At 36.9% G+C, this 19,136-nt stretch overlaps 1 protein-coding gene across 13 annotated transcripts in view; it reads left to right on the top strand.

The window, feature by feature from the left end:
* The window catches only part of PARD3 (par-3 family cell polarity regulator), a 432,225-nt gene that overhangs the window by 79,215 nt on the left and 333,874 nt on the right, over positions 1-19,136 (top strand). For 11 of the 13 annotated variants that reach the window (XM_029961731.1, XM_029961732.1, XM_029961729.1 and 8 more), the window contains one exon: positions 16,266-16,389. The exons of the other annotated variants lie outside the window; for them this stretch is intronic. In XM_029961731.1, coding sequence (XP_029817591.1) covers positions 16,372-16,389 — 18 coding nt within the window. In that variant the 5' untranslated portion in view covers positions 16,266-16,371. Of the gene's footprint in view, positions 1-16,265; positions 16,390-19,136 lie in introns of those variants that run through there. 13 annotated transcript variants of the gene reach the window in all.

Below are 19,136 nucleotides of genomic sequence, written 5' to 3'. Positions count from 1 at the left end.
ACTTTTTCTGCTTGCGTTTATTACTTTTAAATTAATGTAACTAGTGTAAATCAGAAAGGCTTAGTATGGCAAACGTAGTGCAGCTATTTAATACTTAGATGAGAAGCACTGGAACAAATGGCAACAAGGCATTTTACAAAAGTGATCATAATGCTGAAACCAAAAGTCTGTGTTGTCTCTTGGTTAGGCTTTGATTTTTATGACCAGAAGAGATATTCTGGTCTTCAGGGATGGTTACCACTTATTTAAAAAATTCGTATGTGATCTGACAGAGGGTCTCTATTTCAGCTGTGATTTGATTTTTTCCCTGCCACCTTCAGAGGTTCTCTGCAATTTGCTATCAGTCCTTCTGGTATAGATAATGGGCTAAGGAAGTAGGCAAAGAAACCTTGCAAGTTCAAAAAGGTAAACTACAATAAGCACTTTAGTCTTACAGGACTGAAACAAAAAAAGCAACATCTGCATAATTACATATTAGGATAAAATACTGCGTTTTTCATAATAAAAATGCTTTGTGGAGTTTGTTCTCATTAAATTAAGGTTAAACATTTGGAGTTTGAGTTTCTGTGTAACAGCCTACCAAAGGGGTTGGAGAAGGTCAGGTTTGGACAAAAGCTCTATTGTCCAGATATTTATTTAGGGTGGAGGCAGCTGGCCAGTTTTAGCAATACAGGATATCACTTGGGGACAGTGGGCACTGGAAGGGCTGGTGTGGGGCTGTATTGACTCACACTGCTTTTTTCTACTGAACGGCTCTGCAAGAACAGATGTGCTGGAACAAGGGTAGGAAGGAAGGTGCTTTCCATCTGGATGTATGTTTGGCTAGTGGAGAAAACCAGGTAATAAAAGAAGAAAAAAGAGAATGGAAATAAACAATAATAAAAAGCTTAAAGAAATGAATCTTGGCTTTCTCACAGAGCTGTGAGAAAAAGCAGCAAAGATTTCACAAAAGCCTTTGTTAGCCAAAAGTGGTTTTTTTTTTTTTTTTTTCCCATCTCCCCATTCTCATTTAGTGATAACCTTATTCAAAGTAGCAAATTTAGATGAAAATTATAATTTATTAATCTTTGGCTTACCTTTTAACTTTCCTGTAATGGAAAACAAACTCTCAGATTCCTTCTAGTGGAGGGCTTTTAAGCCCTCCACAACTGAAAAAAATAGTAAACTTTTTACTTATCTGAATCATTTTTTACAGGGATGGCTGTTAGCCAAGGAGCTGATGAACAAAGCAGTGAATTACTAAAAATTGTTTTTACTAGAAATCTTTTTATCAGTGCATTTTTTACAATGGTCCGATTGAACAGAAATATATAGTTGAATCAAAAGCACTTCAGATACAGACTTCTTGATCTGGGGAGGGCTTGGTGCTCAGAAGGAATCCAGTAACACACCTCCTCACTTAATTTTTTTGAGTTGTGACCTGTAGTGCTGGCACTTGGCAAAGGCAAAAGAGATGCTTCCTTCCATGTTTAGTAGAGATCTTAACTTTTTTGAAAAGTGTCTTGTAGCAAAATAGTAACACTTATTTGATTTAAATATAATTCAGAAATGATTAAAGCATTTCACCCATATCTGTCTTCAGATTAGAAGAGTCAAAGAAATGAAAACCTGACTTTTCTCACCAGCTTGTAATAGCAGTTAGTCAAACTTGCTGTAATTAACACAGTCAAACTTTATTGGTACCATTTCTCTCATAAGCTTTCTTAAGTAGTTGTTTGGAGAAGGAAATTTAGAAGTAGGAAGATCAACTCAACTGTAGTGTTGTTTTAAAGGGGGTGATTTTTTCCATGATTATTCTCTCTGCTAATTGATTTGTTTAATAAAAAGGTCTTTTGACCTAAATATGAAGTCCTTTGTTTGAGAAGAATTTGTATTTGCTTTAGAGAAGTGACAAGATTTAATCTCTAGTTCCATTGAGGGCAGAAAAAGTTAATAGAAATGTTATTGAAAACACAGCACAACTGAAAATATAATGCCAGTTTTAGGCAAACACAAAGCTAAACGAAGCCCATTCTGTACTTTCATGCAAAGAAGTTCTGCTGTGGGGAGAAAATATGAATATTAAAATTTACTACTGATTTTAAAGAGATTACAGAGGAAATATAGACACAAGTTGCTTGTCTGTAAGAAAGTGATAAAAATCTTTTAGATGTGAATTTCCTTTGTTTCTTTTTCTTCAGGTGATTTTGGGATAATATATAATTAATTGTTACAGAAAATTCCATTTTGTTTTTGAAGCAGAGAAGGAAAAAAATTAATTTAAACAAAATACATTTTTTTGATTCTTAACAATAGTCTTAATCCATCAGTAACTTTACCACAATATTGTTTTTAGTCTCTACATGCATTACACGTATACATTTATCCATATTTGCCTTAAATGAGCTAGGCAGACTACCAATTACTTGCAAAGAATCCTCCATAGTGTATTCTAAAGGTTTCAAAGCAGCCACCACTTGCATCATTATTGGATGCCTTATTGAGGCTTGTAGGAAATGATACTTAACTCTTCAGAGATGACTTGTTGCTCTTCAGATGGCTTTCTTCAGAGTTTACAGACTTCAGTTTATTTTTAATCCTGTGATATAGGATCACTTCTTATTTTTGCATGTTTAAAGTTCTCTTCTGTCCTCCCAGTAGGCTTCACTGTTTGTGATATCTGACTATTTTTCTTTCTCTATACTGGTCATGTTGCCATCCACTGTGCAGCTTGGTCACTGTATTGAAGTACAACTCTTAAGAAAGGTTGATTGTAGATACTTGGGATCAGAAGATGTAGATATTCTTCTGATCTTTTCTTTACTGCATTTTTCAGTCACTTACCATGAATATAATTGTCCCCAAGCCTGTGGTAACCATGCCTCACTTCTGTATTAAAATGCTACTTTTTTATCTTGTAGCAGGTGTCTGGACAGAACAGTCTGATGTTGTCTTCTGTGCAACCTTACTCTTGATTGGGGAACACCATCAGGAATAGTCACACTGTGTGACTTAATTGTTTTTATTTTTTCAATGGGAGTATGACTACATAGCAAATGGAGACCACTGCCAGGTGTGCTCTGAGTCTCTGTTGCTGAAAGTTCGTCTGACAGCAGAGGGAGCCTTGGTTCAGACACCTGAATTACATGCATACATTTCAATTATGCTGATACCAATTACAAGTGAATCCTTTTCCTGGCACAAGTGTATTGGGACTGTTATGAAGTTGTGGCTGGCAATACCTCATGTCAACCACCAAGTATTGAGCCTGCTAGCTTGCAGACTTAATTACTAATCCATGGCTTACTTTTGCAATCTGTTGTGCTCAACAGTACTGGGACTGTTGATAAGTCTATCAGTTTTTACTTGGTCACTAACACAGCACCAGCATTAAATTCTAAATGGCAGCCTGTGTGTACGTTGCTTGGGCTATCTCTGATAAAACATTAATCATCTCAAGGTTCCATTCAAACCCATTGATAGAAATTGCAAAATGTAATTTAGCTTTGAGAATAGAATTAATGTTTTCTAATAGCTCTAAGCTATTTTATGATTTATTGGTTCCACTGCTTGAGGGTTTTTATAATCTAAATTGGTGATTACAGATGATACACAACATTGTGTATCATAAATAGGAATTATGTGTCTGGTGAAAACGATAATGGGTTTTTGTACCTTGTATGTATATTAGTACATTCAGTGGTATATTAAAGCCTATTTTAGAATTGGAAGATAATTTTACCCATATATAGATCTTCCCAGCTCATTCAGTCAGTGAACCTGCAGCTATTTACTGGTCCTCCTCTAATTTAATAAATATGTGTTGCATCAGAACATCATAAAATTAAAGGTACACCTGTGGGATCTCATTATCTATGATATGCTCTTCTTTAGAATATGATTTTTTTTTTTGCTTATTTTTGAGGAGGCGGTTAAGTCTGTAATACTGTTTGTGATTTCTGACAAATTTTCAGTCCAATGGTTAATTGGTGATGAATATATTTACCAGTTATGTTTGGGAAGATTATTTTTGCATAGTCAAGTCCACTGTTGGGTGACACCTTAGTAAATATGGAGAAGATGAAGTGAACACCTTTGTGGACAATGGAAATTTTATATACTTTTGTGAAAGTTTTAACATGTGCTGTTATTTTTATTTGCTGACTCAAATTTCCACCCTGCAGTGTAGATGAACAGCTTGATCCTGTCTCCCCTTTCTGTTGTCACTGGGTTGGTAGGCTGCCATAATCATTCTCAACAACCAGTGGTTTTGAAAGGTTCTTACTGTTGTAGAAATTGAAAAGGTGTAATGATTAAAAAAAAAAAAAGAAAAAAAATCATAGAATGGTTTGGGTTGGAAAGGACCTTCAAAGATCATCTAATCCAACTCCCTGCCATGGACAGGGACATCTTTCTCTAGATTACGTTGCTCCAAGTCCCATCAAACCTGACACAGAACACTTCTAGGGATGAGACATCCACTTCTCTGTTGCCCCAAAGATGAGGTATCCATAACTTCTGTGAAAGTAAGCATGATACCTATGGGAGATTGTCTGGAACAACTGGCTTGTAATAGTGATCTGTAAATTGCTCCCCTAAACCTTCATTCATTTATTTTAATTTAATCTTAGGAAGAATAGATGTTAGAATACCCTGAATGAATGTTGGTTGTTTTTCCTTTTGTTTTTCATAATGTGAAGATATGCAATAAAAGTAAATGTCAAATTTAAGTAGAGTTAATGACATAGTGATTTCTTGATAGAAATAAATTATACTGTAAACCAAAGTATTTCTTATCAAACAGTGCAAATTGGTATGTATTTCTTATTTATTATGTATACATCTAATTATAGAGAAACTCACTTCAGACAACGCTTTCAATGAAACAAGGAAGTCATTTATTACATTCCTCCTAGACTGTGTAAAGCACTCAGCTTTCATGTGATGACCATTTATGATTATTTTTATTATATAAATACTTAGATAAAGAGAAATGGGTGCCAGCAGTGAATTGAATAAAAACCCCAATTGACCAGTAACTCAATTTAGTTTAGAATTTCTTTAGAAAATACAGTGGTATTAATCAGGAGAGAACACTTCAAGTATAAAATTCAATTTTCTTAGTGGAAAATCAGTTTGCTTTATCAAAATCTTAAGGTCTCTTTACCCCTTTCTCTCCCCATCATACAATTCTTCTTTTGCAGTAAGGCTAAATCAGATTTGTCTGAAGCAGTAATTGGTGATTATCTCCTAACTGCAAGATATAGTTGAGCCTCTTTGGTTAATCCTATCTTGCTTGCCATCTATAGTGAGTCACAGCAAGGCAAGGAAGAGAGAGGACTTGAAATGTGATTTCTGAGATAATTTTTACTATGAAGTGTAGTTATGTCCAAGAGCTCTGCAAACTGTGGAGAGAAGGGCGATTGGACCTCAGCAAAGAGATGTGAAAAGGTTTGGGTGTGGAGGGGCTTCCTGTCTCAGTGCAATGTTCTGTGGTATGTGGGAGGGATCCCAGGTTGTGTTCTTTTACTGTGGAAAAGTAGAAACCCTGTGGAGAAGTTTTTTATAATTTTCTAAGCTTTCTTGTGCACCCTTGCATAATCTGTTCATTATTTGGACTAATGAAGTGTTACAAGATGAAATTTACCTAATGGAAAAAATCCCTACTTAACTCTACAAAGAAATTAAAAATGAGAAGTGAGGATTATTTATGCTTATGCAGTGTTCTGCATTCTATTAAAAACCTGGGTTTTGCTTCACACTCGAGGAAGGATTTATGTGTGCCAAAACATTTCATCATCATTATTATTATTGTTAGTATTATTATTAACAACTGTGTAGTCTAATAAAAGTTATCTATCACTTCAAATCCTGACTTTCTTGTTTTATTAATACATCTTAGCATCACTTTGTCAAAGATGACACAGGTCTTGTAGAAGTAAGTATCTTCTGAGAGATGCTAAGAACCTTTGAAGTGACCCCTTTTAGAGCCAAGAAGGTGATTTATAAATTTATTAGCAAAATTTTCTCCTAGAGACAGCTTCATTAGATGTTATATGGGAAAAGAAAGGTTTTAGAAGTTCAGCCAGTAGTTAGTTCTTTTTCTATATCCCAGAAAACCTCACTGCACCTTTAGTGCCAGGTTCTTGGCTCCTTGGCTAGAACCCCCATTGCTGTCAGAACAAACCTCTGTAGTATGGGAAGAGAAAAGCAAAATGGTAATGAGATTGCAATATCATAGTTTATGAATTTGTTATGCATCGTCTTTCTCTAGTCTGTATTGCTTTAAGTTTTGGTGAGTAGATCAATATGATAACTTACATATCAATCTCTAGGTAATGTTGATAAAACTAATAACTGCAAAGGAACTCTTTCATAAATTACTAGTATTTATGCCTTGTGCTCTTCCAAAGTATTTTTTACAGTATTTTGATATACTCTTTAGTGATACTGTGGTGGAAGGAAGGCAGGTTATTTTTTTTTTTAATCTGAATAAGCCATATATAATTTTGTTAGTGCAAGTGTGTATATATATATATATAAGCTTCTTCCAGAGCTTCCCATTTTCAATTTGCCATACATTTGAAATGATGTTTTCATAATCTTACATCAGCAGAATACTTTGTAGAAAATATACTGAAAATCTCTGCTACCTGGTAAAAATTTATTAGTTGTTCCAAAAAAGCATCTTGACAGTATTAGGACTGTATCTTACATGTTTGTATAATACAGTAAACTGAATTTTCAGGCCATTGGCAAATCTTGTGTATGTAAAATCCATTTTTAGCTACTTTGTGACTATCCTTAAATCCTGTCTCTTAAGACGTCAGTTGAGCAATTGCAAAGCCTCTAAAAGACCTGTAGCACAACATCTGTGATTTCAACAAATCTCTGCTTCTTGCGTTTGGTACATTGCCTGAGAGTGCCTGGGATGCAGCCAGGCTCAAAGACTCTAGGTCTGCAAGGTTAGCTTGGAGACACTCACATCACTGAGGTTATATGAAACAGGAAACAGTTAAGGGAGGTTGTGGGGGAAAAAGAAAAGCATTTAATTTGTTAATAATTGTTATTAGCATTTTAAACCTAAATAGCTTCATATAAATCCCTCTCCCAAAACCCCCGTTCTTGAGATCAGCCAATATATGAAGTTAAATGTAGTCTAGGCTGTGTATTCCTTGGGGTCCCTTCCAACTCTGAATATTCTTTGAAAAACTCTAAAAACTTAAGCAATTTTTGCACATACAATTGTGGTCAGTACTTATATTACTTTGTTTACATTAGAACTTATTGAAGTAATCATATAGTAACTACTGGGTTTTTTTTGGTGGGTGTTTTGTTTTGTTTGGCTGGAGAATGGGTTATTCCAACAAGAGGATTCATTAACTTTTGTTGTCCATTGCTAAAATATGAAAGGTTTAACTGAACAAAGACATGGGAACACTGCATGCAAGATGGGTGCTTGCTTTAGCAGGTAATTTAATTTCACAATTTTCTGAATTGTGTTTGGGAACTAAGATGGTTAGAGCCAAATACATAGAGGTTAACATCTCAATCCATTCACTCTTTTTTCTCATGGTGAAGATCTTGCTTTTAGCCATATGTTTGGTGGTGTCAAGCACTGTCAGCTCATTGAAGGGATTGGTACAGCACCGTGAACATCGACAGTGCTGAGATTCTCTGACTAGTGCTTGCACCTGGTCAGCTCTGTGGGCATCATGGTGTTCTGGCATAGGAATAAAAAATGGGCTTATATGTCCTTAATTTTCATATTCATGTCTTACTCTTCTTGCTTTCTATACTTGGGAGTAAGATTTCAGATTCCTTTTTAGAAAGTGCTTTAACTACTGATTGTTTGCAGTTTGTTTTCATTTTGTCCTGGAAAAATTGCAGTAACAGAGAGGAGGCTGTAACTAATGTACAGTCAAACAGAGATATTTTGTCCTTAAAAGACAAAATAGTAATAATTGTTTAGGCCAAGAGGGTATGACAGCAGTCATATTTTTCTTCTGATTTCTGGTAAGCAGGAAACTGTCAAAGCTTGTTTTTTTTCCCCTGGAAAAATATTCGCTGTCTTGTGAGACATTTTTAGTGCCTAAGCAATATAATTACCGCTCTTCTAAAAAATAGGGGTTTGTTTTGTTGAATTGCTAATTGTGTAGTTTTATAGAGAATTGGTATGTGTATTTTCCTCCCAGTCCCCAACCCCCAATGAATGTAAAAAGACACATGGGGGATTTTTTTTGCCCCTTATATATTTCTTATGGATCAGACAAAATTCAGAGTGGGTGAACAAGGAATAGTAGGCAAGTTTCTGGCCTGTTACTCTTCCTTGTAGTTCCTGCAAGTCTGTCAAAATGCAATTTCTGAAAACAAGTAACCATTACATAACTTCAAGCTACTCTTTGGGGTAGAATGGCAGTGTGCTGCTTTCAACATTTGCATTTTCCAGTACTGTTGTGTGATGGTGCATGATGCATCTGGCTGGTGAGATCAGAGCAGCTAATTTCCTGCTGATGTGGGTTGGCTTTTCAGAAGTGGTAAGAGGATTAAAGTAAATTCTATGTCCAAAAAATGTTGCCATCTCTAGTTGTGTGCTTGCAGATTTTGAGAATGAATATGTTTGTGGATATTATGGGCTGCATAAGAAAAGAAAAAAATTACCTGATTTGGTTTTTGAAATCTGAATTCTCTGTTCTTAGACAATTACTGAAGGCATGATTAAATTTAATTGTTTGAATTTTCAGTTTAATAAGTATTTTTGTAATTGTGATTTCTTTCAGTTCCATTCAGAAACTGATGATGAGAAATGAGATTTTTCTTTTTTTTTGGTTAGTTATTAGTATTCACAGCTCTATCAAACTGCTGTTAAACTCTTCACTTGTTTTTGTCACAGGAGATGATGGAGCAAGGTTGCTTAGAAACACTGAACCACACTCGCAATGGGAGATATCAATCTGTTCTGTGTATTCACCTGCACATGCAGGGGAGAAAATTGAGTTTCTCTACAGATTATGTTAATTCATTGCAAGTTTGTTTTATCCATACTATGCTTAAATATTCATAAACAGGCATTTTGTTTCATTAGATATAGTGAGAAAATGTAAACTATTGACTTTTTTAAAAACAGTCATTTCAAAGTATGAGAGATCTAATTTGTTTGTATGCCTTCCAAAAAGAAAATGTTTTTATTCTTGACTGAGTTTATCAACTTGCCTTTTATTGGCAAGTGGCATATATTGGAGATTATTTCATGATCTATTTAAAACAATTTTTTATAAATTCCTAGCTTTAGTCTTCAGTTCAAGAAAATGTCTGCTTGACTACCAACAGCAATTACATTTTTCCCTAATCTAGTGAAATTCTTGATCTTTTTAAGACCAGCCTAAAAATAAACCAAGTCACTCAAGGAATACAATTTTGATCTTTTCAGCTGTGAGTATCTTTGCCTATTTTTAGACTAGCTGTAATTGTACACTAATGTGCTGGAAAAGATAAATGTAGCTTTTTATCACTCTAACTTCTAAGCATTTCAATTATTACACTTATTAAATATGCTGAAAATGCATATATTTCCTCCTGTGAGTCTGGAATAGACTTCAGTATATTTTCAAGAGTTTTAAAATTTTCATATCACTAAGCTACTGTCCCTCTCTTTAACACACAAGTTATTGTATAGTGGGTTGTTGACATGGGACCCTGCTTTGTTTTCCTTACTTTATGCTGAACTCATCCTCTTTACATCCTAAAGAGGAAGAAATCAGATTAAAAGTAAAAGCTACACAACAGTGATTCTGTAAAGCTATAAAATGCTTATGGCTAGTTCATACAATAAAATGATAGAAAATAATTCCTATAACTATAGTGGTGTCAGTGTAGTAACAGACTAATAAAATGACAAGTGTGAATAAGCAGGAAATAATTTAATTATCACTTTAGTTTTCACTATGATTTTAATATAATTCAGAATCAAGTAATATAATTTGTTAAAGCCTATTACATGTTGCTAATAAGTAAATTAATCTGATACCTGTAGATCTAGATATCTTTAAATTATATCCTTGTCTGGATTGTTGCATGCTTAAAGTAAGTGAATAGGAATTTTCATACAAAAGATAGATTCGAGGAAAAAACCCAACCCAACTCCCAAAACACAACAATAATTTATTATGAAATACATCCTTTGGAGTTGTTACTGGAAAATATTTGGCAAAGTTCTTTTTTTTATTTTATTTTATTTATTATGAGCATAGCATGGAGCTAGAGAGGAAATGATATCTCTAGTACTTTAACTTTGTGGTGCCACCATTGCCTCCCGTATCTTCTCTTTAGATTAGATGTGTGTCACAGGAAGACATGAAGATACCAGAACTGTGGTCTTTGTCTTTTTACATTTCTAGTTTTTTGCCCCACGTTGTGCTGTCACAATCCATTTTATATTTTTGCATTGAACACTACTTCACATTGCAGAACAGGATTTGTTGTATTCTTTTCAATTTGACTCTTCATTGACTTCCTAGTCCGTGCAGTTGGGTTTTTTTCCCTCCTCTTGCCACCTTCTGGCTGTTGTTGCAGCAAGTGGCTGTATGTTTGAACACAGCTATGGAACAGGTGTGCAGGTATCTGAGCAATTTTTGATCCTTTAGTTTTTTTATTAGCAAACGGTATTTAGAAAATACATGCTTATTATGCTCCAAAGTCAAAGCTCTATCAAGTCAACCAGGTAAGGAAATGGTAAGGAGCCAAATCTTTCTTGAAGAAAACAACATGGAAAGATTTCAGGAGGGCAGGTAGGATGTATTTGTGTGATAAGAATAGATGAACCTATTACTGTGGCAAAGTAAAATATACATTCTTTGTAACACTCTTATGGTGAAATGAAGGTATTTGTAGCAGGCAAGGGGTATATGCTTGGTCAGTACAAACAGCTCCTCTATTGAGTTCTAACTCATTTGTCTGCCGTAGTCTTAATTGTGCCCATAGCTCATGTGGGCCTTTCTGTTGCTGGTGAGAAATGTTTCTGGGAAAATGTGAGATTTCTTTTTTGGACTCTTTGTGCTTAGCAGAAAATGCTTCTTTACAAGTTTCAGTCCCTGCTTATCAGTTCAGCTGACTCCTTGCTACTTGCTGAGCTGATTCAGAGATGTGTTTTTCAGTGTTTGTAGTATATTGAACCTCCCAGAGCAGGAGGACAATTACCCTGAAGAAAAAAAATAAGCATTCAAAGTAATGGTAATTGATTGTTAATAGTAGTCCTTAATATTGAGTATTTTTTCCAAATTAAAATGGAGCTGAGTTGAGAATGACTAACAGTCTTTGTAGAACAGACCTTAACCTACCCCTTTGGCTGCTAAAAGGAAGTGCATTTCATAGCTGTGTCTTGAGATAAACTCCTGTCTTTTTCGGTAGAGAACTGTTTCAGGCTGTTCAGACTGTGTATGAAAACAATCCAGGATTCAAACCATCCATGTCACTAGCTGCTAATGGAACTTTGCTAGAAAGTTGTGCTCTGAGTGAGATCCCAGCATAAAACCTCCTACATATATTAATGAGACGAATTCTCGGGGGAGAGTCTGTACATCAGATAAGGCAAATGCATGAGGAAGCAGAACTGAAAATATTCTCAAGAGTAAAACTGAGAGGGAAGCAAGTTGGATACTCTCTCATTTTCTTATGAGTTTGTTTCTCCTGGCTCTGTGATGATTCCTGACATTCTCTACAGCAAGAGCATTGGCATTTTGTAAGACTGAGTCTGGTGCCCAAGCCTCTGCCCGCTGCCTTCAGGCTGCAATGCAGGGTGTGTCTTTTTGCAGTGTTTGCTATGAGCTGTTGGCATCATTTTAGAGCATTTGACACTGGATTATGAGGTCCAGTATTGCAGGTTGATTGTTTGGGCGGTAGGGGAAGGATGGGAGTGATGTGCTGTATGTGATGAAAGTGGAGCTGGCTATTACAGACTACAGGCTCCTCTTCTTTACTTGCTAGCTAAGATGCAAATAGAGCTGCAGAAGGAATGATGCCTACTGTTCTCACTTCTCTTTACTCACCCTGACGACTGTTTAAATTCATGTTTTATAGCTCTAGGATAGGTATGTTTTTCACCTCTTCTGACTTCCCTTGCTGCCGACCCTCAAAAAATCCCCCAACAAAACCCAACCCAACCCAAAATAACAACAGAAAAAAGCAACAACAGCAAAAAAATCCCAAGCAAAACCAACTAACCAACCAAACAAACCCTTTAAGATGCTTAACACCAGGCAAAGAATTCAGGTTTTGGATGACAGTGAGCGATAATGAAGTTGCAGGAGTATTTTTAATACACTTAAACAGGATTTTCTTATGCATTTGGTTTTCCTTGATTGTAGTTTCTAAAAGTTAATACTTACTTGTGGATGTGTGTGTGTAGCTTATCATGACTAGAATGCTCACAGATAGCAAAGGCATAATTTGGTTCTAATGCTGACTTCTGGACTGGTTTTAGTAAGGATAATCTGGGGGCTTTTCCTTGAACTAAAATCAGAGTGTAGAAATTTTTAGAGTCATCATTTCTGTAAGTTCCTCTGAAGGGTGTGTGGTAGGTGGTACATGGGGGAGAGTTCTCTGTCAATATTTCAGGAATGAGGAGAAGGATCCATTAATGAGAGCTCAAGAAACACACTGTAGTAGGAAATGGTCATGACTATGTTTCTCTCTTTTGCTGAGGGGTAGAAATTGAGGGAATCTGTATTTAAGGTGGAAAGATTTTAAGGTCTTAAATAAATTTTAAAACTAGAAGATAGCATTATAATGTTTAAATCTACTTGGCTTTAGCTTGTTAGGCAAAATATTCAATATCTTGAGCCCCCAAATCTTGTATTTGTGCTAGAGAACCTCCCATTATCATGTGCACAGTAATAATGTCTTTTCATTTTTGCTAATGCCCAAGTTAGTTCACAAATGGAGCTTGTTTTAAATGAGCTAATTTGGTGTCATTATCAGTCAATATATCAGTTGAAAGTGGCTTGTGTATTGCTGATATTTGGGAGCTTTTGCTCTAATGAAGGCACTGGTCTATGCTTTATGTAAAACACATAGTCCTTTTACTCTCAAGGACTTATTTAATTCACTTTGTGTTTTGTGACATTTTTACTCTTTTTTTTGTTTTGTTTTTTTAGGAAAAGCAATTATTGCTTCTAAAACAATGCATTGTTGCTGGTTTTTGCAACATTACAGTGAATATTCTTTTTCTTATCCTACTTGTTTAGGAGAGTGCTAAACCTAAAAATTTGCTGAAAATTTCCTTCACATACAAAAAGAAATAGTAACTTGCACATTTTTCCCCTGTACGCGTTTTTCATTATAAGAAAGATTTATGATTGGTAATACAACTCTGTGAGTTGAACCATTTTCTGCAGAGCATTATTTCAGCACCTAAAGCAGTAGGAATGATTGGAATCCATGTTTTGCATTTTGATTTCCATCCTATAATGTTGACCTTTAGTTTCTCTTCATTTTTGTCATGTTTGCCTTTCTTTGTGCTTAATGGGTATCAGTGTTGCTTTTTCTTCATATTGATAATAGGACTCAGTATCTGCTGTCTTTTTTCACTGGGAGAGATAAACGCTTTAAACCTTGATTAAATGCCATGTTAGATGTTGAGTTATTATTAATAAACCCACTGGCTTTAAAATCATGCTTAAATCATAGTGTATTCTTTATGTTCCTGTGGTACTGCTGACTGTATTCAGTATGCATTTCTGGTGCAGCTTTGATTGCACAGAGTGAAATGGAAAACATTGTGAGAAGAGGGGATATTGATTTTTCTCCTAGTTAAGCAATGGTTTGCCAAGTGACAGAGCTCAATTATATTATACTGGTTATTGGACTATTTAACATATGCCTTTTTAGTGAAGTGATTCTGGCCAGTAATGTCCTATATCTTAATTAAACCAATATTTTGAGGGCAGTTGGATAGAACATACATTTGGAAATGTAAATGTCAAGTATATTGTACCAAGGCTTATCTGTTAAATACTGCAAGGTTACAGCCCCGATGAGGCTGCAGGAAATAATAACAATTGTTCAACCTTTTCTTTTTCTGTTGCTGTGTAATTAGATCATGATGTTGTCCATTTAATAACTACCAGAAAGTGTAAATTAGAGCAAGTTGGAAGTGGATGTAAGAACATGGTATTTAAATTTTTAATTACTGAGATGGAGTAGGTGCTCCATGGGAGGTCAGCCTGCAGGCCTCTCCCAGAAGCCTTGTCAGAAAATTCCACTTCAAGGTAAGAAAAATGCTGAGAGAGGGGAAGTGTCTTGAATGGCAAAGACGGCTTAGTCACTTAAAGGAATTAAATGCACTTTTTAAAATAGGTGAGAAGCTGGCAATGTGGCATGGTTTGCTTTTTTAAAGGGTATGGGCTCTCTATATACTTTTTATTTTGAGATATCCTGACTAGTGCTGTGTGGTCATATTAGTCCGTGTGTGTAGAGGGAATCACAGTTTCTTTCACCCAAGCAGCAAGTAGTTCATGGCCTGTTTGGGAAGCACTGTATAGATTTACTTAAGTGGGTTGCAGTTTCTGTATTGATCTAAACCCACTGCAAATAAAAATAAAATTAATGGTAAGAGGATCTCATTAACCTTGTTGATTTATACATGTTAAGAGTTCTAAAATGCTGCTTGCCAGGTCTTTTGTTCCAGCTCTTTCTCCCTTCCCTCATCCCCAAGTAGGCACCAATACTTACCACTGCCAGGTAATGTAAAGCATGCAGAGCAGAACAGTCAGTGCTGTCAACTGTATCAGTGAAATGCAGACATGTTTCTCTAGAGCTGGAAATATTGTAATAATTTAGGAAGAATATTATTTTTTTTTAGGTTGTATGTTTCTGTGTCCATTAAATACTGAGGACAGTTCTGAGTTTCAAAAACTGACCGGGGCAACGATTCATACCAAAAGTAAAATAGGGGTGGTTTACAATTACTTTCAGAAATGTTTTTGGATTAGATAAGAATATACTGGTATTGTGAAATATATATTTGTAAAATATACTGGTGTTATCCCAGTGTAGTGGGTCAGTGTGATAGAAATAGCTTGCATCTCATACACCAGCACACTTTTGTATTCCACTTGGTTTTTCCTACCTTAGTGTAGCTCTCTGAACAATTCTTAAATGTAGAATATAAAAAATTTAAATCTCTTTGAAGTTAGCAGAAGAAAGCAACTTTTCTATAGATGAGCAATCAAGATAAAAATATGACAATCTTTGTCTGAGGGATAAGTAAGCGGCTGTCCTGTTATCTCAGAGCTTCTGTGTTGTGTTGCAGGATGTGACCTTTCAGTTCTGTGAGCACACAATAAGGGTATTGGTAGACCTGATTCTTTCTTAAAATAATGCATAAAGACTAGGGAGAAGAGGAAAAACCAAAGGCTTCACCTTGTAAAGTTTGATGGTATTTACCTTCACGCTCACAATACTTGATTGATAGCGTATGTGTGTGTGCCATGGCTGCCAAATGCAGGTGCATTTCTCTTCTAGCTACTGCACAGATTTGACACAGTTTGGACATGTAAGGTTTCTGTTCATCTGGATTGGTGAAAACTGCCAGCTGAGTGATTGGGCAGTCTGAATGTAAACCTTTTGTTTTGGAGAAAGTTTAACAAAACAAAAAAAGCCCACCTCACCTTACTTCATGAAACTATTTGAGCTCTTTCAAGAGTTCTCTTCAATTCTATGTGAAAACAAAATAGTGCATCCAAGCAGATTAAAAAGAGGAAGCAGCAGGACTATCCTACCTCGGAAAGATAGATTAAGACTCTGGAATTTTTGAACATTTTGTGATATTTCTTGAGTTCCTTTTTTTTTTTTTTTTACCACCCAACATAAGGATCCTAAAAATAAAGGCAGAAAGCATTAGAGTTCCTCAAGATTATTGCTGTTTTATGATCATTCTTCTAAAAAAATGCACCCAACCTTTTACACCTTGCTTAACCTAGGTTTTGAAGATATCTCCTTTCTGTCTTAAAAGTGGGATTATGATCTATTTGAAGTATTTTACATAATAAATGTAACCAAATGTCTTATAAACACATATGGTTTCAAGATTCACTAAAAAAAAGAGAAGAAATAAGCCAATTTAATTTATAACCGGGAGATTTTTTTTCTTTTGACAGTGCCGTCATGCCATCGATGTTGACATTGTGAGCCTGTGCTTCCCATGCAGCTACATGAGCCACTGTGAATGGAACGGGGTTGCTTATGCTCTGACAGCTTTGTGATTTATAATCTGCTTTGCTGTCTTCCAGTTAACAGAAATCCCCTCCTAAGGAAGATTCCCATTGATGTCTTGCTACTCTACATGCACTTTGCACTGAAAATGTAGCTCTGTGTGGGAAACATTTCCACAAAGACATGTTACATGAAAGACAGGTACAAAAAGTAACCTTTTAATCTGACTGACATGGAGCTGTCCCATATGAAGCACAGGCTCCAACTCTGTTGACCTTTTTGCATGTCAGGGGCTACCTATGCCAGGTGTCCTATTGAACTTAGGTGAATCATATGCACACATAGTGTTCTATGTGCCCACATACATTGGAAGTTTTTGTTTACTCCCTTGTGGGAGTCGTAATTTGTATGGCTAAGTCTTCTCAAGAGGGAGTAATTTTCAGATTTTGAACTGAACATTGGGTTCTGAAAAGCTAATATTCCCACCAAAATGGAAATATGAAAGACATGTCTTCTCTAGCTTGTTACTGCTTGCAGCAGTGGTGGTCTTCGTTATCTAGAAGCTCTTTTAATGTTTATGCCTTGATAACTGAGGACAAGAAATAGTATTACCACATTACTTCGTTAATTTTTTTTCCAACAAAAACTCTGTTTTGTTGTCATTACCAATTTTGGCTAGATCCTTCTTGCCCATATCCTGACAAGTTAGCATCATGAGGAGTCCAGCAATCAATGTCTCTGGGGCAGAAGGGTGTTGCCTGAACTGGAAGAATACAGGGAGCGAGGCAAGGGTAGGGTGTGAAGGGTGTTGGTCCATGCATGTACCTTTCAGTGTGGGAGGGAAGAGGTTTTGGGCTGCATATGGCTAGCTGGATTGAGTCAGGAGAAACAATGTTTTTCTTGGATTTATTTTTTCTCATCTACAGTTTTTGTTTCTTCTGAATATTACTGAGGATACTGGACTTGTATTTCTTAAAATATTACAATGTTTGCTGTGTCTTAAAATTATGATAGTTTACTTTTGGTCTTACTGTTAATAAAATTTTCTCTCTAGGGAGATTCTGGGTGGTGAGAGTAAAGAATTAGTAATGCTGAAACTCACATATCTGTTGATATATGGGGATTAATGTGCTGTCTGGAAAATTATAGAATCTATTATAAAGAGCTTGAGGGACTATATTCAGACCTAGCTATTGAAGAAAATTTAGGCTTAAGATGGAAAAAGTGTTCAGCCCTACTGTGTTGTGTACTGAGGGTGGCAATTTAAGTGCTGAGTCCTGTACTTGGATCACAACAACCCCATGCATTGCTACAGGCTTGGGGAAGAACATCTGGAAAGCTGCTTTGCAAAAAAGGACCTGAGAGTGCTGGTTTACAGTCAGCTGAACATGAGCCAGCAGTGTGCCCAAGAGGCCAAGAAGACCAGTGGCACCCTGGCCTACACCAAAAATAGTGTGATCAGCTGGACTAGGGAAGTAATTGTGCCCCGTACTCAGCACTGGTGAGACCAGACCTTAAGTGCTCAGTATGTTGAGTTCTGGGCCCCTCACTACAAGAAAGACATTGAGGTGCTGGAGCAAGTCCTGAAAAGTCAACGAAGCTGGTGATAGTCTTGAGAGTAAGTCCTATGAGGAGAGGCTGAGGGAGCTGGGGTTGTTTACCCTGGAGAAAAAGAGTCTCAGCGGGGACCTTATCACTCTCTAAAACTACCTGAAAGGAGGTTGTAGCAAAGTGGGGGTTGGTCTCTTCTCCCAGGCAACTAATGACAGGACAAGAGGATGTGGCCTCAAACTGTGCTGGGGAGGTTCAGGTTGGACACCAGGAAGAATTTGTTCACTGAAAGGATTGGAACAGGCCAGTTTTGTCTTGGTTTGAGACAATTTGGAGGGGCAGAGACCTCAGACAGAAGTCTCCTCTCTTGGATTCAACACCCCTGATTTCTGCAATACAGAGAGAGAGATCCAATATGCCCAGATGTAAATGAAAAAATAACTCTCTACCAAGAAGAATGCCAATAACGATGCTGATAAAACTGTGTTAAACCAACCGATGAGGAAAAACTTCCCAAGCCCTGCCCACTGCACCAAATTGAGATGGTGGCTGGCCTCCCTCACACGTGAAAAACACATGTGGCCACAGGACAGAGACAAGATGGCTGCCCTTCCATGTGGTTTGCCTCACCCACACCTGGAAGACCTTGCGGGAATGGTTGGAGAGTCAGCGCTGTCAGGAAATGGCAGATAGCTGGGATTCGATACCGGCAGATGCTTGCGTGGTGCTGGAGTGAGGCTGCGGTGCCCTACGGGCAGTTGGAGCAGGGCTACTGACCCCTCAGCAACTGGAAGGACCTACAAGACACCTGTTGGATCCTGCAATGTGACCTGGTTGTTGCAATTTTGATGTTCATTGATTGAAGTGGTGGCTGTTGTCCTGTCGAAGGGGTGGTTGCAGTCCAGATCCGTCGTGGTGGTGGTGGAAGCCCCGGGTGAAAGGATTGGAAAGGGCTGCCCAGGGAGGTGGTGGAGTCACCATCCCTGGAAGTTTTCAAGAAACGACTGGATGTGGCATTTAGTGCTATGGTTTAGTTGATAAGGTGATGTTTGGTCAAAGTTTGGACTCAGTGATCTTGGAGGTCTTTTCCAACTGTTATGATTCTATGAATTAAAGTAAAAAATTGATCTTGGTCCATGAGCTGTTGGGCTGTATGCCCTAATGCTGGCATTAGCTCCTATCTCTATTCTTGTCTTGCCTATACATGGCATTTAACTGGGAGATGTTTGGTCATTGTTTAGTCGGCACTCAAATGTGGAAACCAGCCAGTCTGAGTAAAACATAGGATGCTTGTTAGGGCAAACTAGAAATGTGCCAAGTCTCGTGTCTGATGGCGTCAGGAAGGCAGTTGTTTCAGCTGCCATTCACTGGTGATTTTGCAGAAAAATCAGTATAAC

The sequence above is a fragment of the Manacus vitellinus genome, unplaced genomic scaffold, assembly GCF_001715985.3.
Source record: "Manacus vitellinus isolate BGI_N305 unplaced genomic scaffold, ASM171598v3 scaffold_3_pilon, whole genome shotgun sequence".
In the NCBI taxonomy this organism is placed as follows: domain Eukaryota; kingdom Metazoa; phylum Chordata; class Aves; order Passeriformes; family Pipridae; genus Manacus; species Manacus vitellinus.
Note: the sequence above shows the minus strand (reverse complement) of the source record. Positions and strands in the feature narration are given on the sequence as shown.